The 26,698-nt window shown below is 35.6% G+C and overlaps 1 protein-coding gene across 3 annotated transcripts in view; it reads left to right on the forward strand.

Moving 5' to 3' along the window:
- The window catches only part of SPATA17 (spermatogenesis associated 17), a 173,148-nt gene that overhangs the window by 12,507 nt on the left and 133,943 nt on the right, over window positions 1-26,698 (forward strand). For all 3 annotated transcript variants that reach the window (XM_033099356.1, XM_033099354.1, XM_033099355.1), the window contains exons 4-5: window positions 5,801-5,851; window positions 12,453-12,556. In XM_033099356.1, the coding sequence (XP_032955247.1) occupies window positions 5,801-5,851; window positions 12,453-12,556 (155 nt within the window). The remainder of the gene's footprint in view (window positions 1-5,800; window positions 5,852-12,452; window positions 12,557-26,698) is intronic.

Here is a 26,698-nt window from a genome sequence, read left to right on the forward strand (position 1 = left end):
TGGCTCTCTCTTATAGCTCCGTTCTTATGAAGCAGATCGGATGTCCTCTACACGTTTTTGTTATCTAAAGGTGGCCTTGCCCTGACATCATCACCTCCCTTACCATGACTTTTCCCCAATGCTTTATTACTCTTCCCCATATGTTATGTCCATTTAATTATGTAAATCATTGATGAAAATGTTATTTAACACATTTAAGAGCTAAATCATTTAAATCCCTACAGATGACACTCTTTCAGTGATAACTTCTCTAAATAACATGCTTTTCTTGAGTTCTGTTTCTATTTTAATACTTCATATTCTCAGTTCTTTAATGCATGCCACTTAAGATTTTAAAATTCCACCAAAACCAGTGAAAAGTTTATTCTTTTAATTCAACTAAACAGTCCTGCTCTTACATCTGTAACAGACTTAAAGTGCTTCTCACTAATCTTGTTCATTGTTAGGAAGGGAGTTTGCTTAAGTCCAAAGGTTCTTGGACTGACCCCTTCATTTTATGTCCAAGATTTCCTCCCAAAACATACTTTTCTTTACTCTGAAACATTCAGATTGGTCAATATTGTGAACAAGGCAATGTGTCCCAGAGACTACGTGGCACAAGTGATACAAAGATGAATAAGACAGGAGCTTGCCATAAAGTAATGCTGAAAACATGCACGCAGAGAACTCTGATTTAAGATAAGAATCCTCAGCCCTTTAGAAGAGGGGCAAACATCAGACCAACAGGGCTCAAAGAGAAAGGTCACGTTTCTGACTTTGAGGGTGGCGGTGAGCTCTGTGAAGTATTTCACATTTGGCATTCGCTTTGAAGGGTCGCTGAGATGTGGGCAGACAAAAATTTGGAAAGAGGACCAGTGTGAGCAATAACATTAACGTATAAGAGTATATGTAGAGTAATAGATTCTACAGTCCAGCTGGGTGGAATAAAAAACATGCAACTCAGTGGCGAGGGACAAGTTTATGAATGGGACACCCTGTTCATTCATGGGTTTGGCCACGTATTGTAAGCAATGGGGGTATTTGCCTCAGCCAAGATGAAGCTTGAAGAGGCTTTCCCTCTCTTGCTTTCTTGGGCTGCTCCTTTAGGCTCGGGGCTAAGATGGAGAGACAAGTGGAGCTCAGCTCCGGGGAACCTTAGCCTACAAGCACTGTGGGTGAGAAATAAACTTTCTGTTTTGTAAGCTACTAAGATAGCTTCAGTTTTATCTCAACAAAGCTGATTAGTGGTTAGAATGATAAGGAAAGCATGGCTGTTTATAAGAGACATTCTGAATGGTGCACTCAGTGATGCTTACAGAAAGATCTTTTTGAGCTCTTGGAGTGTGTGATGATGTTAGCACACCTCCATGTGGTGGTATCTTGTAAGGAGATTTTGCTCTCAGCAGAGCGTGGGCAACTCAACAAATGCTCATGCAAGTGAACTATTGAATGGGAGCTTAGATTAAGAGTCCTAGCTGGAGATAAAGGTTTTAGTGGCAGCACTAAAGGATGACAGGCTTTTCCACCTGATGGAAAACGTATGGGAACAGTAGAGCAGAGAACCAAGAACTGGGGCTTGTGGAATGCATTAGGTAGGATTTAGGCAGAGAAAAGGGAATTAGAACTAGATGGTAAATAGAAAAGCAGAGACATAATATCACAGGAAGCAGAGGAGGAAATTGTGAGAAAATGAAGTTGTCCACAGCCTCAGATGTGACAAAGGTCAAACAGAAAATGAAGACAGAAGTCCAAGGATCTCGTTCGACAGGTTCTGTAGTTTTAGGCGGCCTCCCTCACAATTCTACTCCACCAGAACATTTCTATCCAGCTTGTAAATAATTCTCACAGTGTCGTCAACTACCTTCTCCAGTCCTAAAGTGTCATGTGTTCTCCACTACAGTGGCCGCGTTAACCCACAGTAATAGAGCCATTCCAAGTTTCTTGGGTGATTTGACTCTCCGGTGCATCCTGGATGACCATCGCTTTTGCTTTTCTTAAAATTTTAAACCTTCATTTCAGGCCTTCCTGCTGACCTTCACGCTGCTATATCTGGCAACATAACCCAAATTTGTCCATCTTACGGGTCCAGGACCACTGATTCACAACCTTGAAAACCTTTTCCTGGTAGTGAGGATGTGCTCTGATTCCTTTCTTTATTACAATGGATTTATAGGCCCTGCTGTGTGTGCTCAGTGCACATGCATTTCTTACCTGCTGAGCTCTTGCAGTCAGTTTACTGCTGCCCGCTCTTCCCATTGGATACCCGAAAGGGTCCTACTACTGTGGGACTGGGATCCTTCTTCTTTTCAACTGTATCTTGTTCTGCGTAGCTTGTCCGTACCACTCCCTGCTTCGTTTCATAAATGGCGAAGTGAAAATAGGCATTCCTGAGAAATGCTGAAATATTCTTTCACTGGTCTCTTTTGCAGCACAAGCTAGAGGGAATACTAGAATGGATTCATCAACACAACCTATATAGGATGGCCATATACATCATGTCCTTTTAAATTTCCTGTTATTTTTTATATTTTATCATGCCATAGTTGACATTATGTTTACTGTCAAATACACTGTTGTTGTTTTTTTACTCACCACACTCACAACAGCAAAGTATAAACACTACCCTAATATACATGATTAATTCTAATGTATCACCATGAAATAAATATACCGTAACTATAGTCGTAAACAGCTCTAAGTTATGTTTTTGAAATGAGATAATTCAGTGAATAATGTATGTATAGCAACCACATGAACAGAATTTAATTAAAACTTTTTGTTAAGGTGTATTAATAGCCTATGGTAGAATGATTTAATTTATAAAGATAATTATTACTAAACATAGATTAGTTTTCAAATTATAAAAATAATTTATTGCTGAAAATCAAGGCTCACAATATTTATATACTGCTTACCATTTTACTTCTTCTTACAAAGTTCTTTTTATTTTATTAGTATGTGAAAGAGTAATAATGGAAAGAAATTTCGTTAACTTTAAATGGGACAAAGGGTGCCATTTACTATCAAATTCTATTATATTTTGCCATGATAAATACCAGTAGGTTTTTTTTTATTGTTAGTAAAAATATATAAAATATTGGTTACTTTATTTAAAACTGATGAGATTGACACGTTGCTTTTACAGACATTTTTCTTTTTCTTTATTAAATGAGTAAAATATTCCTTCTATAGATTAAAAACTGTCCAACACTTTTTTATAAAATTTTTTGTAAGATTTCCAAATCACTTATAAGTTAATGAGGCAACATTTATCACCCTTTCCTGTCAGAGTACAAAACTGAAATATAACATATTTTTTCCCTTCAGGGTCTTGCCTTTTAAATAAACACCAAAGGCTGGATAACTTAAGACTCTGACTTACTAATATTAATTTAAAATTTTACTATCATATTTTCATTTTAATTATGAAATTAATTTAGATTTGATTCACCTTCTTTTAAAGATTATATTAGTACTAACGTTGAGAAATAATATAATTGGTTTTTCACTTTTTTGTGGAAAAAGAAAGGTTATTTAAAAGATCAGCTGCTGATAATGACCAGGTTGGTATCAGTTGCCAGTAAACAAGACAAAGCATATGCACAAAATATTCATGATTATTTGATAATAAATCATTTTAATGATTATACTCAAAATTATGAAATGAGGATGACACTGATTGTGGAAAATAACAAAAGCTCAGGCTCCTCAAATCTGTTTTCCATATGTGCATGGTTTCTAAAGGTTCCATTGTCATCACTTTAATGCAAGTATTTTCTCTGTATTGCCCGACAAATCCAGTTGATCTGGTCAAGTTTATATAGATGTATTACTCAAAAAGGTCTCACTTATGTTTTTTTGGTACTTTCAAAAGCATCTGGGCTAGAGAATTACTGGTTCCCATGAGACTGATATATTAGAATCAACGTGCTTTTCTACCTTTTAACCATATAATTCAGAATTCTTAGTCTTAAAAGCTCTATCTCTCTCTCCTCTTCACTCAGAGTGAAATGCAACCTTTTACACATTGTGGGTTTTTACTTATAGTTAAATTACATACTTTTAGCCACAAAATGTGTAATAGCACGTGTGACCATCCCTTTCACAATGACTGCCAACCAACTCTGTCCCAAGCACCTCACTTTGTCGCATTTTAGTCTTCACAACAATTCTAGGAAGTGTGCAATGTCCCATCCCCTTTTGTAAGCATGGACATGAAGACTGGGAGACCTTCAGTAACTTGTTCAGAGCCACGTAGCTAGAAAAAGCAACATCAGAACTTGAACGCAGGTCTGTGGCTGAAGCGCTCACAACACTCACTGCTGCTAACGAAACAGCAGTATGCCAGAGACAAGAAGTCATATCTCTTTTCTGAACCCAGACTTTTTCAAATACTGTCTAATTTCCAACATGATTCTCCCATATAAAAATATTTAATGGTTGTATCTGCCTCGATGTGACTTGGAGCAATATGGCTTTGAAGTGTTTTGCATTCACCTCCAACACCAAGAATTATGCCTTGATTGCTGTAACAAAGGAAGAGAATTTAAAATGAAGTAACATCATTGCGTTCATTTGTAAATACCATATTGCAGCCAACTGTTTCTTAATTGCTCAGACTGTTGATAAATAATCCAGTCCTGCTGCTCTGCACAGACAATTTGCTTTGGATCAGACCAGGCAATGCAAACAATACTAATTACCATCAAATCCTTTCACATGAATCCCTGCTTCTTATGGGGGAAGAAAACCCCTATATAAAAGGGTAAGGAGCTTATCTCTGATTTTTGCCTAAAATGTAACACCTATGACCTATAATGTATTAGTCGAATGCATTTTGATTGAATAAGAATAGATAAAATATTTTGTGTTGGAAAAAAATATGTATTTCATTGCTTTAGTGTTTATTATCCTGTCATGAATTATGTTAATTTTATATTTTTAATTAAAAGATAGAACAGATGTGGAAGCTTTATTTAAAGCAATATTTTCATTGAAATAAGCTAAGTTGCTAAATGATTATTTGCTATAACAGGGATGATATATGTATATATATATATATATATATCATGATATATATATGACTATATATATACATATATATGTATATATATGTATATATATATATATATAAAAATAAGCAAATGTGTCTCTACTAGAAAGAAACCAAGACTTTAGGAAGTCTTCACTATATCAGGGGATTTGCTGTAACATGATATCATTGTATTTATGATTTTATGGTGTTAAAAATGGATGTTAAATGAAACCAGATTCCCCAGGATGACTCAGGAGGCAGCTAAGTACATAACATTTTGTACAGATGGTTGGAAGGCACACTTTTGCTCTGTCACTGCATCCATATCCTTGAACGATTTCGACTGAAGACAGCATTTCTTTGAATTTTTCATTAAACCAGACGTCTTGAAATATGAATTCCTTTTATGTTTCTGTGAGTTTTGGCTAAAAGAACCCCAGTGAATAAATCATACAATACTACATGTCACCAGCACTTGTGAATATTTCTGCTTTGTTATTCTATTCTCAGTAGAGCACCATTGATTATCAAACTCAGCGGAGAGCATTTTATGATCATATATCTCCATTAGCTCCTAGTTTGACTACCATAGATTTTTCTGGTTAAGCCTGCATTATGTATTAGGAAGCCTATCTCTTCAATACAAAGTTTGATTTCATTTTTCTAAGCCTAGAACTCTTATTATGTATTATGTATAAAGATTCTTATCTTTTATATGTAAAAATAGGCTGCACTGTCTTTGTGTAACTGAAATATATGCCATCTTTTTTTTTTCTTGATTCACAGTTAGCGTATTATACTATGAAGATGAATATCTACAATGCAATGGCTGTCAGGGTAAATATTTCTTCACTTGTTAAACAAATGAAAAGTCAATTGTGCCTTGAATTCGCTTTTAATAAAACGAGCAAGCCAGAATAATGCAAATTTGATTGATATGCTAATGGTAAAGAAAGAAAAGAGTACATAGTTAAAAAGTTAGCTGTACTAAATAATCTTGGCAGTATTAAAAATTAGAGTAAAATGTAAAACATGCAATTATCAGTACTTATGTTTTAGAATGTTAAATATCTCTGAGCCGTAGCTGGAGAAAGACTAAATATTAATGAAGCAACGTATTAGTTTCCATATGTCATATGGAATATTATGATAAATAGATGAACGTGGTCCTGGAATATAAGATTCCTGCCCAATACAAATCAATTAGAAATTATTCATATGATTTAACAGTAATAAAGTCAGTTTCCAGCTTAGAAGTTTTATTTCTATCATTTCTATGTTCATTTTTTATGTGTTATTTTCCTAATAGAAAGCTGAATTTAGTGATTATGAATCTGGCTTGCACAGATTTTGGGAATAGGCAGAACAAAAACATTTCTTTTGTCTCAGACAAAGTAGTTAAGTGACAGTGTTAGGAACTAAACAGAGAGGTCCAGTACCCACATTCCTGTGATTTCTGGTCACTTGTAGTCTTGCTTTTACTTTTCATCCTCTCCTTTTCTCCAAATCTGGAGAACAACCATATGAACCCCAGACTGAACACTTAGGGAAATTTTATTGCTTATACTCTGGTTTTCTTGATAAACTGGCTGCATGGCCCTGACAATTCACAAGCATCCTTACTGGTAGTACATTTCACTTGGGGAATATGAAATTTAGTGACAATTAGGAGAAGGCTAAGTTAAGGCATCCAAATTCAGCTTCCCCTCTTAGACAGAAGTGGATGGTTTAGGATTACAAACCTCACCTTATAAAAGAATATTCAAGCTATGGCTTTCGCATATTGCTACTGCTAGCTTCAGTATTTGTCATGCATCATACTCCTAGATGAAGCACCTTTCCTGCTGCAATTTTATGTGGCTTTTTGTATAGGATGCAGCCAACACTAAAAAAGAATCTGTCATTTCTTTCCTGTTTGGGGTCCAAGGTGCAGATCACACCGATTTCTGTGAAGCCCAGATCTGTATTTGGTGTATTTGCACCTCCAACGTGCCTGTTTTGGACTCTGACACAGGAATGAAAAAGAAATGGGGACTGTAACTTGGTTAAAACATTAGGAGCCCCACAAAATCATTACTAGGTCTGCTATTTCAACTGCGGATCCCTCTCTTTATGCATTAACTCTTAGAATATATGGGTCTTCCGTAAACTAATGAGGATACGTAATGTGTCACTGACTTTGGAAGTTAACCAAGGTAAACTCTCTGCGATTTTTTTATTCCTTGTTATGCCTTTGGCAAGCCTCCATTGGGTCATCACACACTCCTTGAGTCCTCATTTGGAGGACTCGGGCAAATGCAGAGTATCGTACGAATACAAATTGTAAGAAGTGCTAATGTGTAGTATCTTTGAGAGCTTTCTTAAAGAGTATGTTCCATCAGACTTTTTCCTCTCAGTTTCAAGGATCTCTGAGAATGCAAAATGGTTAATGACCTAACGCTTACAGAGTTCTAAAGAACTACAGATGCAATTGGTTGTTACAGGTAGAATTCCATTAACTCTGGAAACCTGTCACAGGTTATTGATCAATGACATATATTTACTTAGTTATAGTCTGCTGGACCATGGAGAGTCTCAGCCATTCCTTTATTATTTTAAATAATTTAGCTTGAAATCAGTGCCGCAAAACATTTCAGTTTCGATAGAAATCCTCACTTTAAGGGAAATAAAAACTGTAATAACAAGACCATCACTAGACTAAAGATCACCTAAAACAACCAATTTGCAAAATAACCAAAAGTTTATTGGCTCTTCCCTCTTGGAGCTCTCGATCTACATAGTAAAAATTTTAACTTGCAAAAATTAATCCAACTTGAAACGTCAACTAACCATTTTCTTTTGTTTCCCACTTGTGTCTAAAATATAAATATATATATATATATATATATATATGAAAAAAATATAAGGTGGCTTTAATTAAAAATGTAAATATGTGTCAGATATATAAAGATCCATCTTCATCTCCTTAACTATAATTCTATTTTTATATTTATAATACTATGAAGGATTTATGTTTACAATAATGACTCCAAGATTAGCTAAATGAAGATAAGAAGGTAAACTAATACATGAAAAAAATCCTGACAGTCTCATATACTACACATGTTAAGTTCTAGGCATACAAAGTGAATAAGACACAGTTTCATTCACTCAGAAAAAGATATCCCAAAATATCAGTCTAAGGAATAAGAAGGGAAGGGACCATCTAGACAACTCCAAGCTTTTGCCTGATGATGGACAAATATTTAAATGTTCCGTCATGGTCCAAAATAATATTTCTTCTTCCCTCTTACTCCTTCTAATATCAAATTATTATGCAATGATTTTTGAAAAGTATAGAAAAAGGAAGTAGGAAGTCAGCTAGAGTGGGGAAGCAGAATATTAAAGAAAAGAAGAGTATGTAATAATTATCCAGAATTTTCAGCTAGCTAAAAATATCTAGTTAAGATTTACACATTTGTGTATATGTTTTTGACATGACAATGCAGTGACACCTACTGTGTTTCCCCGAAATAAGCCAGACAATCAGAACTAATGCGTCTTTCGGAGCAAAAATTAATATATGACCCAGTATTATATTATATTATATTACATTATATTATATCATATCATATATCATATTTACTATATTATATTAAGACCCGGTCTTATTTTACTATAAGACCGGGTCTTATATTAATTTTTGTTCCAAAAGACGCATTAGAGCTGATTGTCCGGGTAGGTCTTATTTTTGGGGAAACACAGTAGAATGAAAACTTGGATATTACCATTTTTAAACACCTTATCTTTGAAAATTTAGTCAACCGGTTTTTCTTTGCTCACTGTATAGTCTTCTAGAATGTTGAACATTCTACTAAGTAAAATTATCATTATGAATAAGAGTTCTACTTGTATGCACTCATATACAATTAGAGCACTAATGCTAGGGTTATTAGTGAATTTGTTGTCTATGTCTTCATGTTAATTTAGGTGAGAAGATATTATTTTTTTCTCCTTTGATAACATTAAGGTTGCTGTGAATTTTGAGGCCTAAAAGTTAACCCAACAGAGGGAAGATCTTTTCTATGAGCAGATGACTTTTAATATGTGAAGGTTTTGCCATTTGGTTTAGTGCTTAAAATAAACATTATTTATAAGACCACTTACATTTTGATGTTACTTAATGAGGAATATGCATCATTGATTTGACTAGCTTAAGAGGTCATTTGGAAGTTGCCAGTTAACAAGCTGTAATCTGCTGAGCACACAATGACTTTGTCTAAAATTATCTATTCAGAGCTGATCAATGACAATAATTGTTTTATACCAATCACTTCTGAAAGTTGCTAATTACTTCGAAGGACATGAATACTAGCTTTTTTTTTTTTTTTGGAAGTCATCACCTATTCGCCTTGAAATTAAGAGCAAATATCGTTACCAAAAGTCATCTTGCCTCTTAAATGTACTTTTTTTAAAAATTCAGAGTTTATTCAACGAGTGCTGGGATATCAGTAGGAATTGCAGGCAAAATTCAAGACGTTTAGGCTTTGGAGTAACACAGAGCTGGGTTTGTAGCCAGGCTGCCATTCACTTTTTTACTGGTTATGTAAAGTTGATCAAGTTATTTAACCTCAGTTTCTTGATCTTTAACATGGAGATCATGCCTCATTCAGAAGGCCATCATGAGAATTAAAGCAGTTAGCATATAATACTCAGCACATTCAAGGAGCTCAATACATTTTTTTATCCTTCACTTCACTGGATGGTAGCATCTTCACTACTCAAATGCCCAGTTTGTGCCAGCTCCTTTTACCTCTGACAAAGCCACTTAAAGTTTGATTGATTATACTTTAATGTGGAATGAGTTTTAATTTGTTAACCATCACTTCCCTATCATGCATTTTTAACATCCAACTGTGAATAAAAGCGTTTGTCTCAGAAAGGAATTTTATTCTGCCTTTGGGTAGACAGACGTCTAAGCAGTTACGGTAGGAGAAGAGCTCACCAGTTGTACATATACTCTGTGGGGTGGTTGGTGCGCTTTCTAGAGTTGCTCATTTTGGAGTGAGAAGGAGGCCGTGCCCTTGGCTTCTTTCAGTACCCTTCCTACTGGCACAGATTTTTCAGCCAATATCAGTTTTTGTCCTTTCTGACTTTAATCTGGTATGCTCGAATCATAAATCACCACCTTCCCTCTTTCCTTCTTAGTACTCCAGCATGCATCTGTTATGTTTTCTGGTATATTTAATCAAATTTTATTTAGAATTTAATGATATTTTCATGTGTTAGGTAGTTCCTCCCTTTAACCCTATCTGATATCCTAATATTTTCCCATGCTTCCTGAGTCATTTCTATTGCTGATGATGGATTTTCTGTTTGTATTTTTATTTACAAGTGTTCTCTTCTTTAATACAATTGTTACTGTACATGCGATAAAAGGTTGTGAAACATTTGAATCCATCTAACCACCTATAAAACCTTAGGCAATTATTTAATACCTCTAAGTATCAATTCCCTCTTCTATCAAATGAGACTAATAATAATCTTTACCTCAGAATGCTACTATAATGATTAAATTAGGTAAACTGGGAAAATATTCACTTATTTGCGTGTGTGATTTACATATGTATACATGTCCCCATTGATTATTCTTTTTCATTAGAAAAGTGATTTGTATTAATTCCTCTCTTTATTAGTTGTAATATAATTTTGGTTAAATTGGAGGGGGAGAGTTTCTAAATTGAATATATAATTTTAGAAAAAATACTTTTTCTTAAAGAATTAATTTCTAAAATAAGATTATTTGAAAAATACTTGGAAAAACATTCCACAATGTTGTTATATTAGCTTGTTAGTCTAGTTAGCTTTACTTTCTAGAATCATTGTTTTTGGTTTAATTGTTCTTACAAGCTGTTTTGCACATCTTCAATTATTTTTCTTCACACTAAAACACGTCTTTAAAATTTTCACGTTTACTATATCAGAGTGTAAAATACTTTTTAAATGGCTATAATTTAAAAAAGAAATAAAGGGTCAGAATTTGAGTAGAACATTTTTTCCTGTTTATTCTTATAGATCCAGCATTCAAATCATAAAAATTTTAAACTCAACATATTTAGTTTGAAAAGCATAGGTTTTGGGGCTAAAACCCAATGGATTAAGATATAGTCTCTATATTAATTACCTTTTCCTATTAAAATAAGCATTTAGAGGAGTGTATTTCTAGCCTAGCTAAACGTCTAAAACATTGGAAAGGCTTCATATCCAAAAAGAGAATCATTCATAATATGAGAGCAATTTGTAAGTATATGTAAACTGATGGAAAATTTTAGGAAATGAAGTTAAATCTTTATGCAAGGCTAAATTAAAATTTTTTCCCATTTTTGTTATTTCTTCTTTCTCCGCCTTTAAAGAAGTTGAAGTATTTTAGTATTTTTGTATTCCACAAAATTAAGATATGTACATTATTATTTTTTGTTTTGAGTTTTTCTAACCGAGTTGTTATTGGAAGAGATAGTGCTTAAGGAGGTTGATTCTTATAAGACACCTAGTAGTCCATTTAAATATGTTCTCTTAGACCCTCAACATGCTTTTCATCTAAAAAAAAATCCAGATACTTTCAACAGAAATGTTCATTCACTGAACATTGCAGTTCATTTTGTTTCTATTGTACATTGCAAAACTTTAGAGAATAAGCTCTCTGAAATTCTAATTTGATTTTTGGATTTATCACTCATAGCTATAAAATGGGAAAATGCTGTAACTTCTCTTTGTGGCTGGTTTCTAATCTGTAAATAAGTTGATAAGAGTTATTTATCTCACAGGAGTGTTCTAAAGATTAAATGAATAAATACAAGCAAACCCGTAGAATAGTGGCTCTCACATAATGAGAACTGAATAAATGGTAGCTATTGTTATTGTTAAAGAAATATTAAAATGTCATGAAGATATAAGACATTTTGGTGAAAGGTTTTGATACCACGGAATTTTAAATGCCTATTTAAAAAAGTTGATTTCAATGAGACCAAATAAAATCTTCAAGCCAGTTGGTTATGGAAAACAGAAACAAAACAAACAAACTGGTCAGGAAATGGAAATGGTAGGAACTGGCAAACCAAATTTGAATCTTTCAATAGTTAATTTCACATTTAGTATTCGTGAAACAATTATACATGTTTACAAATAAATTATAATCTATAAGTATGTTTTTGTTTTTACAATATTTTATAACTCTCTGAGTACCACCTACATTGTAAATGTATGTGTGTATATATGTACACACACATATATATATATATAGTTATACATATGCATTTATATATATAGTTAGATTAGTGGAGAAGTCTAAGACTTTATTTGATATGAGTTATCACCCATCATTGCCTTGATTTTGAAGAACTATGAATGTTTTCGCTGAAAAATATTCACTGGCATATTTTATCTTTGTTTACTTCAATAGATTCAGAGACGATGGCGAGGCTATAGGATTCGGAAATACTGCTTTAATTATTTTTATTTGAAGGAGTACCTGAGAGCTGTTTCAGAGACCAATGATACAATTAGGTGAGTGGTTTAATCACAAGTCTACTAGTGAAAATTCTAAAAATGTTACTCGATAGATGTTGATCATTACCATACTTAGAAATAATTTCTGGTCTTGTAATCTTGACTGTAAATTGAATTATATTCTGCCTTGGTCCTATGCGAAAGAGTTTAGCTTCAGTAAAATTACTTCATTTTGAAGATGAATTTATCTGTAAAATGATGCTATTAGATATGAAGGCTTAAGCATGACTTGCCTCAGATGTATTTGGAGAAACACGTTCAATAGCAAAAACTTGCTTCTCAAAGAAGAATGAAATATCGTGGCGCATGATGCATGGACGGCTTTACTGGCAGTTTCTATTTCCTTGAAGACATACAAAGGTAGCACCTGGACTTAGGTCATAGGCTGATGTCTTCTATAGATTTATGCAAAGTAAAGTTATGACGACACTATTCAGTCTGCTTTACCAAAGCTCTGCATAGTAAGTTTTCATATTACTGCAAAAATAGTGAGTTTTTTTCTGTTGCAATATGCCCCGTTCTAATAATATGTAAGTGACCATATTTTTAGATAACAAGGAGTATAACCAATAATAGTTGGCCTTTATATTGTATTAGGTTGGTGCAAAAGCAATTGCCGTTTTGCAATTTTAACCTTTTAAACCGCAATTTCTTTTGCACCAACCTAATAGTTTCTTTGTTTTTCCCCATACATAATCTTATTTTACTTGCAAAATTCTTTGAACTAAAGAGAATAATTGACAATAAGTTGTTAAAATAAAGGTTTTGTCTGAGACCTTAAAATTATGTCTATCCTAAGAAATATCTAAAAACTAATTTCCTAACTTTTAAATATCTCACATATGTTGTGTATATTTAAAAAAAAAAAAATCTGGTCTTTGGAGATTAAGTATAGGGAATTTGTGAAGTTCATTTTTTTTTTAAATAACAATAAATGTTTGTAGAGGTTGCAATAGTATGTAGTCAGTGCGAGAAGCTGGAAAACTCAGCAACATGTGGGCCATAGGGGACAGCTATTTAACTTTTTCTAAGAAATCCAAATTCCTAGAGATTAGCTGGCTACAGGCAAATGGCAGGCTTGAGTTAGTCAGAGGGAAAGAGCTAGTGAAGAGGGAATGTGAGCAGAGCTGGGACTAGGGTAAGGCAAGTGAGACTCTGAAGGCACAGAAGTTAAGGACCATTCTCACTGCCAAGGGCATGTAAGGGCCAACCATGCCTTTTCACAACCCTGAGAGTGTATCCTTAGGTTTTACACTGTAGAGGCTCACTTGCATCAGACTCGTCCCACCCCTGAATAGGAGAAGAACCTCAAAGAGACAAACCAGTAGAAGGGTGGTTTTGGAAAGGCCTGTATCTTGTATTCAACAGGTGGTATTTCCATTGATCCTTGTATTCTTCCTGATTTTACTGAGCCTATGTCTAGTCACTAGAGAGTCTATTGTATCCGTGCTGGCAATGTGGTTTATCCTGGTATTCTTTATCATATTATAGACTTATTCTTGCATTATTTCTGCCATCTTAAGAGTTTTTAAAACACCATAGAAGTTGAGTGCAACAAATGCTTTTCCATCATCTATTAAAATAATTATGTTTCTTTCCTTGTTGACTTATTGATATGAAAAATACTGATTGTATTTTTATTAATAGATATATTCATGTTAAACCATCATTATGTGCTAAGAATATATATTATTGGGAAATTATTGAGTGTCCTTCTGATTTATTAGTAAATTATATCAATGTTTTATATAGGATACTAATATCCACTTCTATATATATGGTCAGTTATAATTTTCTTTCTTGTATTATAACTTACAGGTCTTGTTATATTTTTGCTGTATTAGATGAATTGAGTAGATTCTATGACATGGGAATTACTGTATTGAAAAGGAAAAATACTTCTGTTTTCTATCTACCGACACTCTATGCCCAACACTTGTAGTCATCAGAAGTGTGGGTTTTCCATACCAATGACCCTTCAGATAGTGGCTAAGTGGCCTACAATTTAACCCAGTTCTGACACTCTCTACCTGGAGATAACATCAGGTTAAGGACCCAGTCCCACAAGACTATCTCCCTGACTCCCTCACCTTCAGATGCCAGTCACAAGTGCTGGGGCCCCAAGTTACCCACAACTTCTATCCAACTTGGCTACAAATCAGAGAGTCCCAGGACCTCCACCATTTGCTAGAAAGGCTCAAGAATGCAGAAAAACAGTTTATTTACTAGGTTACCAGTTTATTATCAAAGGTTGCAACTCAGGAACAGCCAGATGGAAGAGATGCATAGGGCAGAATGTCAGGACTTGTGTAGAATGGATTTCTGCATTTGATGAGTAGAAAATTTCCCATTTCCCTTTAAATCTGAGATCATTTGCTTAATATGGTAATAAATATATTTGAAAGACACAAAATCTGTATATTTATTTACCACAAAACTCGAAGCATTTTGAACTCCTTAAAGGCACTAGGAAAATTTAAATGAGACTAATCTATGGCAAAAGGGAGTCACAGTAAAGTGTATGGTATAAAATTATCATTTACCATGACCCAGATGGATGTGATAGTGCATGTAAATCAAGATTCTTGTGTACACATTATAATTATGTATTTAAAACCCTTAATCCAGAGTTAAAAGTGCTCTAAGTTTATCGTGAGATTTTAAAAATATTTATAAAACTAAAAGATATTATTGAAATATCTTATATCCTCCTGAAGCATAAAGGTTGCTTTGCATTCCCATACATAGAAAAGATTTTCTCACATGTGGCTGCATCTTCGCAAATCACTGAATTGGTCTTTCAAGGTTTTGGAGAAGAACTACCAATGGGTTTATCATTATTATGACCATTATCCCAATTTAATGTTATATTTAAGAGTTCTTGGATTCATTGACATGATTGCTAAAATGCTACATTGGAGAAGGCACCATCTACTAAAATCCACTGTCAACATTTTTATTATATGATCTGGGTAGTGCTGATGGAATAACACATGTATGAGAACAGCCTCTGGTGCTTTCAAGATCCCAGGTCGCTCTGCCGTATTGGCATGGACTGGGCTGTGTGTTTGGTTTTGTTGGTTATTCTGCAATTTATACATCCCTACGCTTAACTCACCATATCAAGAACAGACTTTCTGGTTTTTGCGTATTGCTGTTATTTTTATATGGACAACTTCCCGTGGAACTATGATAAAGTCTTAGTTCTTAAAATTCACAGTTCCTCTCTCTGTGCTGTATTTCCTGTTAAACTGTCAGTGGTGCTCCCAATGAGATAGTCACAATCCAGAATTAACAGCTAACTAACAGCTTGCTGTCTCAAAATATTTATATCAATATTTGTGTTAAATGCTATCTCTGTAATCTGTTAATTTGCATTTGTTCTCAAGAATAAATCAAAAAGACTTTGAGTGATTTTTATGAATATGCGTCTAGTTTCTAGGAAATTCAGTTCAAAAGATGTGCGCATAATCTCTCATCTTTATAACTGGTTATCTGGGAGCCTCACTATGACAACCATTGGATGCTTTAAGTAATCTTTCTATGGCAGAAAAATCATACATAGTCAACAAGTGCATTAGGCTAATGACAAAACTGAAGAGCACTGGGCTCAGGTAACATTTTATATCAGGGAAACGCAGAGCTAAAATAGATTTCTAGTTCTCCGGACATGAAAACTCTTAATACATTAAGCTATGTTGGCAGCTTGTTTCCAGTTGTGCTTTTATTAGCAAAGAAATAGAAACATGAAGGAAATCAGCATGTCCTTTCTGACTGGTGACATGTGCAGCCCCCAAAACTCAAAGCAGTAACTACTAGAGTGAAAATTCAGAGAGCAGGGTTGGTTTGCCCTTCCTGTGGTGTCACATACGGGTTCTTCAGAACTTCGCCAACTCTGTTTTCAAGTCAAAATTAATATTAAGTGGGAAAATATGAAAGTAAACAAGAAAATCTGGGCTCTTCATCTACTGATATAGAATACATTCTTGATAGTAATAACTTTCTCTAGACATGTGCACAGTGTAGATAAAAAGCATTAGAACCCAGTAGTTGCTTAAATGGTGCAAACATAAAAGTACTTTAATTACGGATTCAGCAAAAATTTCTGGCTGTTCGTATAGCATACCTATGCATTTCTGGTATGTACTGTGTTTCCCCGAAAATAAGACCTATCCGGACAATCAGCTCTACTGCGTCTTTAGGAGCAAAAATTAACATGAGACCCAGACTTATTTTACTATAATATAAGACTGGGTCTTATATAAGACCGGGTCTCATATTACTTTTTGCTCCAAAAGACGCAGTAGAGCTGATTGTCTGGCTAGGTCTTATTTTTGGGGAGACATGGTAACAACAAGAGAAAGATCCATCTGGTGTGTAGTAATCAGAAATGTCATAATTAATTCCCAAGCTAAAAATTTGTATGGGCAGATTTAGACCTTGTGAACAATGGCCAGCTCACAGTAAGTCATATTTCTTAAGCACCTGTTATGTGTGCGACACCTTACATGTTATCTCTTTGGGGATGTGTATTCCTCTTTTTAAAGATGAAAAACTAAACTCAGGATTTAAGAAATTGGGTGAGGTCACAGACCTTAGCAGTGTGGATCTGGAGGTTTTTCAGATCTCAGTCTTTTTTTAGGAAAAAAAAAGATATAACCCTCTGCCTCTTTGTGCCTTTATATCATTGCAAGTTGTATCAGTCCTACGTATTTCAGTTGTGGCATATAGCATAACGAGGCTCACTGAAAACCCATTGCAAAGTTCTAGTAGATTGCCTTCTCTGCCTTGGAGCTGGAAAACTGAAAACTCACTTTCTTAGACTTCCTTGCAGTGAAGGTTCCGAGCGACTTGGTCATGGCCAATGGAGTTAAGTATTAAAAGGAACAGTACTTCAAACGAGAATTTGACTCCTGGAGGCAATGTGGTGTCAGATTGGAAACCATTATTGTGTAGTGTAAAACGTGTCCTCAGATCCCACCTGTCCTTCCACATGTTACACATCATTCACACCGAGGCTTCAACACCAGTGAAACGAGTAGGTCCATTTCAGGACATTGGAATAGGTGGCCTCCTCTTTACCTCTTTCAGCAGATTTCTGCGAGAAATATTAGATGAACTTGGATTTGGACTGGAAGTAGCCAATCTGCCAGCAGAGATGGGAGGTAATAGTGCTTTGCTAAGGGATGTGTGTATTCTTAAGGAGAGTCATATTGGAACCTCGTGGCCTTGAAAATCCCATTTCCCTACCCCAAACTGATGTGGTTATAAGCAGTGGTTGTGAGGTTTAGGCCCTTAGCTGGAGATCTACCCCAGGCCCTGACAGGTATGCCCAAGACAAAGATCAGATTAAGGATGTTATCTTGTCTGATAATGGCTAAGTATTTCAGACCAACCATCCTCGTGACGACATCTAAGCATCAAAGGGCTTTATCAACATTGTAAATAATCTCCTGGCCAAGGTACAGGAGAAGATGAGACCTCAGAGATGTAAGGATAAACTCAAAGCTGCTCCTGCCTATATGAAAGAACATCTGCCGACTGTACAGTGGCACACAACGACTCTTCATTCCTTTGACTTGAATATGCTCTATGAAATCTTCATTCCATGCCAGCCTTGGGATGGGAGAGGGCAAGGAATGAAATAACCTGTCCAATTTGGCCCAATGGAGTAAATAACCTTTTAAAACAAGTCAGTCTTTTTCATCATTTGTTTTGAAAATGAAGTTCTTCCTCCTCGTCTCTGCGATGTTTTCTGTGTATGGAAGGGGCCTATGTTCCACCGTGGCCCTGGTAGTGAAGAGGCAGCCCTGACGTGCTTTGGTAACAGTGGCTGCTGCCTGCAGCCCAGTGGTTGGCAGCATATGTCTAGATCTGCGAGCCGCTGGCACTAAGACTCGCATTTGATGTAACTGGTCTCAGACCTCAGGTCTCAGCTTGATTTAGGTCTGGTGGTTCCTCGTAGCTCACCAGACTCTGCATCATCTCTCGACCCCTGGCTCTCCACTTAGATCTTTATTGTCCCGAAAAGGTTGTACACAAACTCCTCTGATCTTGTATGTGATTCAGGAGCCAAGGAAAACTTGCGAGTGCGAAGCAAACCCTCTCTCCCTGACTACAATGTTTAATCCTCTTTACCATCCTGGCCGTTTTTCTTATTGTCCTGGGCTGCCTTGCACGAAGGGTGCCCCCCAGGATCCCAGCAGATCATAGGAAACACTCCCCTGTCTTCGGACTCCCTCTCAATTTGCTCACCATTTCTCTCGGCTTCCAAGGGTTTGGCCTGGAGTTTAGAGGTCAGGGCACAGGTTACTCTGTCCTCACCTCCCTTGGACACTCTCTTCTTCCTTCAGGCCTGCATCCCCACTGCCCCCAGCCTTCATCCCACTTGTCTGCCGTTCTTATTAGGTTCTTCAGACTTACTCAGTTATTTTCCTCATACTGCACAGACTCTGTGAATAAGGAAAATACCCTATGTTTGTGGTTGAAATTTAATTGAATATGACAGATGCTCTTCGTCCATTCAATTTCTAATTTATGATGGGCGTTGTGAATGTTCCTTGTCTTTCCCCATATTTTTGTCCTTTTTGTTCGTTTGGCTGATTGGAGAAAGGAAGTGGAGTCAAAAGAGCACACATTTACGATCTTACTAGAAATCCACACCTAATTATTTTAGTAAGAACTCAATATTAGCGATTATTGTTATGCTTTCCTTAAAAATGAGTGTCATTTCTTTACTTTTTTTAATCTTAACCTTTCTTCAAAGTGTGGAGTCTAAGTTGTATTGCATTTATAAAGCTTTTTTTTGGGGGGGGATTATTCATAAACATGGCTCCTTTCTTAATAAAAGTTTTATTTTGATGCTTGATTATAATATTCTCTCATTAAGATATGGAAGTTTTATCTTCATAATAATATTGATATCTTTGGTTGCAGTTCTTGACATAAAGTGTTCATTTAAAAAACTGTAGGCCGGCCTGGTGGCTCAGGCGGTTAGAGCTCCATGCTCCTAACTCCGAAGGCTGCCGGTTCGATTCCCACATGGGCCAGTGGGCTCTCAACCACAGGGTTGCCAGTTCAATTCCTCGACTCCCACAGGGGGTGGTGGGCAGTGCCTCCTACAACTAAAATTGAACACGGCACCTTGAGCTGGAGCTGCCGCTGAGCTCCCGGGTGGCTCAGTTGGTTGGAGTGTATCCTCTCAACCACAACGTTGCCGCTTTCGACTCCCGCAAGGGATGGTGGGCTGTGCCCCCTGCAACTAGCAACGGCAACTGGACCTGGAGCTGAGCTGCGACCTCCACAACTAAGACTGAAAGGACAACAACTTGAAGCTGAATGGCACCCTCCACAACTAAGATTGAAAGGACAACAACTTGACTTGGAAAAAAGGCCTGGAAGTACACACTGTTCCCCAATAAAGTCCTGTTCCCCTTCCCCAATAAAAAACAAACAAACAAACAAACAAAAAACCAAAAAAAGCTGTATATAACGATATGAATGCATAATTTTTTTTGAAGATGGGGTCATGTATTCTTTCGTAGAACATAAATATTCATTAATTAGGTTATATAATAAATTTGGAAGTACTATATTAGACTTTCAATAGTGGCAAAGTCTGATTCTCTTAGAATACATAATACTTTTATATATCATTTCATGTTTTACAATAAGTTTGTAATTAAGCAAACATTTACAATAATATTCTGATATTGCCCAAAATGCCAATTCACACATTTTATATTCTCAGAGGCTGTGTGATGTAGATAAAAGAACAAATGTAGAGTCTTAACAAATCTCAGAGTGAACCTCCCATTGAAAATACAAGGAATTAATCTTTTAATCAAATAGAGCTATTTTCACAGAAGCACTTTATAAATTGTTAATATGCATTGAACACTTACTGTATACCAAGTATTGTGCTAAGCTCTCATTATAACCTTCAATTCACAACAGTCCTGTGAAGTCGGCATTATTACCCATTCTACAGTTTAGCTAGAAATATTTTAGTTTTGCTTTGTTAGGTTTAGGGCTTCCGTCTAAGTGGTATTTTCCATAAGATCCTTAACCGGGATAGAAATACCTGTATGGATGTTTGGTAAAGAATGAATAGTTATCTTAAAGTAAGGCTAAGCAAAGGAATATAGACAATGAACTATTTCTAATTATGTGGTGAACTTAAATGAAACTCAGTCAGAGTCAATATTAAGAGTAATTTCTGTATTATACTAATTTTCTTTTATAAAACCCATTCATGTACTTTTTGAAAGATATTATACTGCCAGTCAATAAGACTATTTATTTTTATTCAACAAATCATTTTATGTTAAAGAGTGATAGATTTTCCACTTTTGATACATGAATGATATTTGCATCCTAGGAAACTGGCTGTTTTGTAGATTCATTTGGTAGGTAAACTGTCAGGTAGCCTCCGTCAATGGGCTGTCATGTTATTTCATTTATTTTTATTATTTGCACTCAAATGAACTTCACACTTTCACAATCTATCTATCTGTCGAGAATCTGACCAGTTAGGCAGGGCGGAAGGAAAGGTGCAGTTCCATGAAGCTCTGAGATATCATTGGCTGTCAGGGAAGCCTCGTTATGCTGTCCATCCTCATTTAACTATCCCACAAGATCTCTTAATGAAGTTAAGCCCCAAGTTCACTGCAATAATTCTGTGGCAAGAGTTTGTGTGATGTAACAATTCATCACTTGTCAGGAAGGCACTTTTAGTTTATACGTTTAATAAGGGCATCCTCTAGCTTGGTTAATTAGAAGTGAACAGTTTGCATATTTACTAAATGCACAGTGTCATTGCCACCATGGCCTATTGCCTGCATGAATTATTTCTCTATCTGCAATAAACAGCTGGGTAATTATTACTGCCATAATCAGATAAATTCCCTCTGTAAGGCTTTTCTTACATGGCAATTCTTTGAACTCATCCAAAGCTGAACAAAATTTATGAACTCCAGCAGCCAGGCCACTTTTTCATACTGTGGTGTCCCCGTTCCCGATTTCAAGGACGTAAGTAGAGCACAGAGATAGTGTGTAAATAGGGAGAATAAATACGATTACTTAAAGATAACATTTCAATAAACCTCATTTAAAAATATAATATTCTGATGTCAGCCAACTAAACGATCTCAGTTTGGCTTTATCTAATTGTATCTAGACGACAGGCTCTTTTAGTAAGGGCTCCCTAAGACGTAAAGAAAATCACATTTTAGTTTTCAAGAGCCACATTGGTCTGTAATGTTAACTACAACGTGACTTTTGTCTGTGGAATCATTTTGGATATGAAGATACAATAAGTATAGCAATTAATTTGGTGGAATTTAGATGATAACATACTAGAGTGTCTAACTTAAAATACAGTGAATGTTCTTTGCTTTACAAACAGTCTGTAACATCCATAATTAGAAATTAATGCCATAGTCCATATAATCACTTTAAAATATAGAATGATATCAACCGTTTGATCACAGCCTTTTCACTTACGGTATTTTTAGCAATGCACTACCTTTAACAATTTGCTATTTCAAAACGTTTTAAAAGCAAAGTATGTAAAAAGGAGGCAGGGAAAAAGCTTCATTTCCAAGATAGAATTAATAGAAGGAAAAATCTTATTACACTGGGTATAATTACTTCACCTGTATATTAATTTTTTTTCAAATTTAACTCTTTACACAATGAATTTCAAGCAGTTTAGGAAAAGATAGATAAGAAAAGGGTAAGGGAAATAAGGACCACAGTGAAGGAAAATACAGACTGTTAACACTAATGGTGTGATGGATCAGGGGACGTGGATAGTTAAGGGCGTCCATTGTCAAGTGGAGAAAACATCACTGCGTGTGCCAATAAACAGCTTTTCCTAACACTGATTCTAAAAGATATTTCACGTATGAATCTTCAATAGGAGACACCAAATAAGTCAATAAACCGTGACTTCTGTAAACTTCTTTTTTTAAACAGAAAAAAGCTTGCTGAATTTCAAGTCTCTCTCTCTCTCTCTCTCTCTCTCTCTCTCTCTCTCTCTCTCTCTCTCTCTCTCTCTCTCTCTCTCAATCTGACAGTTTTTTTTTTTAAAAATGCCCGAGTGTAGGTTTAAATGGTTACTAACTTAAAAGCCAGGACTGAAATATGTGGTTTCGTGGACTTAGCCTGTGGTTGTCCAACTTGGCGGAATGGAGGTTTAGAAGTTCTTAGCTCTCACTTGGCCTAGCTGATGTCGTGATACGTGATAGATGAAAGGGAGTTCCTTTTCTCCCCTTTTAAATTCTGCGATAAGGACTGGCAATGCTACTTTTAATCTTGCCGATTGAGATATATAGTGGAAATCAGATTCAGGTACGGGATATGTTACTAATAAACTATTTTTCGTCATACTTGAAGGTCTGTTTAAGTTATTGTGAAACAGTATGGAGAAAATGTAAATAGTACTAAAAAAAAAAATTATAATTCCAGTGGACTGTTCGGCCTTCATCTTCTCTGGCCTCTGAAGCATATGACAGTGTTGATCATTTTCTTGTCTAATCTCTCTTGTAGCTTGAATTCTCAGACATCACTCTCTCCTGGTTTCTACTTAGAAAATGATTTTGTCACCATTTCCTTTGTGTACTCTCTTTTATTTGCCGGACCTAAATATCAGTGTTCTCTCCTTAATGCACTTGCTTTTTCAGTCTATATGCTATGGGCAATCTCTTCCACTTCTGTGATTTCTGCTACCAATTGTATTCGAATGATTCACCAATTTGAGTATTCTCTATCCCAGAACTTTTCTTGTGATTATTATAACCATCTATTCAAATGCCAGCTAACATTGTCACTTGGACATCCACAGACACCTCAAGCTAAGCATGCTTATGTATAAAATAATTATTTCCCCAAACCTATCATTTCTTTTCTTAGTTCTCTGTTCTCGTTCCTCATCTATCCTTCCTACTGCTGCCTGAGTGATTCTTCTGAAATACAAATCTGATCGATGTAATCTCTTATCTCTTTCCTTTTAGGAGTTTCATAGCAAAAGATGACTTAGAGTTCCTAGAAATATAGGAATTATATTTCAGAGTATCTTCTTAGCATAAGAATAAAGCAAACTCTAAATGAATACTTGCATTATATTCTTAAATAGTCTAATACTTAAAAACATGGATCATTAGGAAAACTGTTAACATGTATCTTAGTTAAAATATTATTGTACAATGGGAATTCCTAGAGTTTATATATACATAATAAACAAATTTTGTGATAAAGAGGAAAGGTATGCAGTAGTATCATACTGCAAAAGCAGTGAATTAATAAAGCATTACTTGTTTTTTTTAATGGCTTTTTATTAACCCCTTTGTAATGCTTTTCAGCTTTTTCCTTCTTGTTTCCTTTCTAACCTATTTCCTCTCTCAGGAGTGACATGGGACAGAATGAAGAAAGAAAATCACTCCAGTTTGTTTCTGTCTCTCTCTGTTCTTTCTACTACTATTTTGTAACCTTTTCCTATCCTGCCCAACAGTAAATAGGATGGGATTCTGTTTGGCATTCATATGGAAGTGATTTCTAAGATTGATTGTGAGACAGTTGGTCAATACATCGTTTTCTAAAATGCATTAGATAATTTTGTGAAGTTGCATGGGATATACTGCTTTAAAATATGTTGGCCTCATCCTCGGGTATCGTCTTGCTTTGTGACAGCCTCAGGATCTGTTTGGAGATGTCCCTGGTCTGTGCTGAGTGGATTGCATGCAAAAGCAGCAGCAATTAGTTTTGCTTTACAATGGAGTCAACTCCTTTTAAGTGAGAGACAAGGTGTGATTTTTGAGGAAACACCAAGTAAATAAGCTCTTGCAGTTCTTTTCCTATGAAGTGGAAAATGTAGGTACCTCAACTCTGAGCCCTACCCCAAAATGAAACTTCCGTAGTTTGAGCCTCATCCTGCACAGATGAATCGCTGCAAAGACACACAAAGGAGAGGCCAGAGTATGATGTGCCTTGGTTTACCTTTATGCAGGGAGCCTGCACGCTGTGTCTCAGAGTCACCACCTGTATGTAACGTCATTTCATTTCACAAAGAAGAACAGGACCCTTGTTCATAATACCTGCCCTTTCCAACCTCAGTGTAATGTCTTGAGGGTGGATTAATGTCTGTGAAGCACTTGGAGCTCCTGAAAATAATGCACGATGTACATATGTGTTATTATGCCTATTACTGTGTTAGCTCAATGGGACTCTCAATTATTTGACATCATACATGTCATATAAAAATGTACTTCCTTTTACGGAAGAAAGTATCCAGACTCTTAAAAAGAAAATAATTTTAACATGAATTATGTGCATATTTTTAGGAAGAGTACTATACAAAAAAATTCTTTTCAACTAAGTTTATTCAGAAGAGCCTGAAGAAGAAAAAATTTGATTTTCATGAATGATGTTTGAATAGAGCCTTATTGCTTTCTAAAATCATGCAAAGTAGGAAAATTAAATAATGGAGCAATTGGATGATCCCTTTTTATGATCAGAGTGAAGTCATGGTATTGTAATTTTATAACATCAACCATTATCCTTTTTTTTTTTTTTTTACTTTTTCACTCTCAAAATCTCTATAGAGAACAGCTTTTCTGGCATTCCCCATAGGGAGCCCATTCACCTTTGGTTAGGAAACCTTTCTTCTACTCTAAAGTGCATTCCCCCTCTTTGCTGTTGATGGACCAAGCTTACCAGAGAGGGAGAGTTTCTGTGAGTAACCCAGCTTCATTCCATTACACCCTCCTCTGTGGGAGGAGCTCTCTCCTTAAGTGAAGCTAGGAACCCAGCTCTCTCCTTAAGTGAAAACCTGCTCCTTGTCCCACCCCAGTGTCTCCACATACACGAAGACTTTTCTGATCCCTCTAATTGGAAGTGAGCTCTCTGAACTGAAGAACTGCGCGCTTATTTCTTTGTAGACTTCTTCTGTCTACAGTCCACTTAGTTATCAGCTATTTCATTTGCAAGCTACCTGAAGGCGCGGGGACTGAGCTTTCCACATCTTTATTTCGTTTAATATTTTAAACAGTCTTATGACAGACTGAATAAACAAATGAGTGTCGATTTTCTTTATGATATTAACTCTTAAAGCAGCTTAGCTATTTTGAAGAGAAATTGACTTATACTGCACCAAACAAAGGATTTTTAAGGTTTTTTTTTAAGTAACTGAAAAGTTTGTTTGTTTATTATGAGAGGAGTTTTCTAAATGTTTGTAAAATGTCAAAGTCTCATCTCCAGGTTTCAGAGTAAGGTTTGAAGTTCAGGAACAACCTGAGTGCTTGAATATTGATGATGTGCTACAGAATGCTTAATTTGAAGCTGTATTTTCTGTTAGTCGGAAACAGAAATTTGTGAAATTTGTGGCACCTGTCCCAGAGTTCCAGGGCCAAGGTGACCAGGTGGATAAAATAAGTGGTTTATATGGTCCGACGGACTTAAAGTGAAGCTTCTGTTTCTAATGCAAATGTTTTGGGACTCAGTGACTTCCAGATAATCTGTTCTAAAGTTTTACCAGTCTCAAAATATTTGTGGGTGTCACACACCAAGTCCAGGCATATAATTGGTTTTATTTGTGGTTAGTATTTTGACTTATATTTTAGACTTAGCCATCTCTTTTCACTTTTATTTTCTTGTTATTTGGCTAAATTAATATGCATATATTGGAGCCATTATTAGAGACAACATGTAAGTACATTCAGTAAATTGAACTAAAATGCTTTTATGTCATAATATGCCACAGCAGAAACTACCGCTATTCAGCTATTTTTATTTTGAAGGCTTCTTGCAACAGAAACACATGACTGACTTTGCCATCAAAACAGAGGGAGGTCTCTAAAGAATTGTTGAAATCCATTCTCTTAGAATTATGTTTTTTTAAAGATAGTGCAGATGATGGCATTTTGTCTTTGTTTGAGAAATTGTGTAATATTGTTCTCAGTTCCCTCTGAAATTTGGGGCATTTATGCTTTTAAAACAATTTGCATATAATTTTTTGTATTTCTCTGGCAAAATTATGACTTCTCTGAAAGCATTGTGATGTGCATATCCCATCTCTTCATAGTCCTCCATGGTGCTTTAGTTAATATGGTGATAGTCTATCAAGATTATTAACTGAATGTA

The sequence above is a fragment of the Rhinolophus ferrumequinum genome, chromosome 27 (genome assembly GCF_004115265.2).
Source record: "Rhinolophus ferrumequinum isolate MPI-CBG mRhiFer1 chromosome 27, mRhiFer1_v1.p, whole genome shotgun sequence".
Taxonomy (NCBI): domain Eukaryota; kingdom Metazoa; phylum Chordata; class Mammalia; order Chiroptera; family Rhinolophidae; genus Rhinolophus; species Rhinolophus ferrumequinum.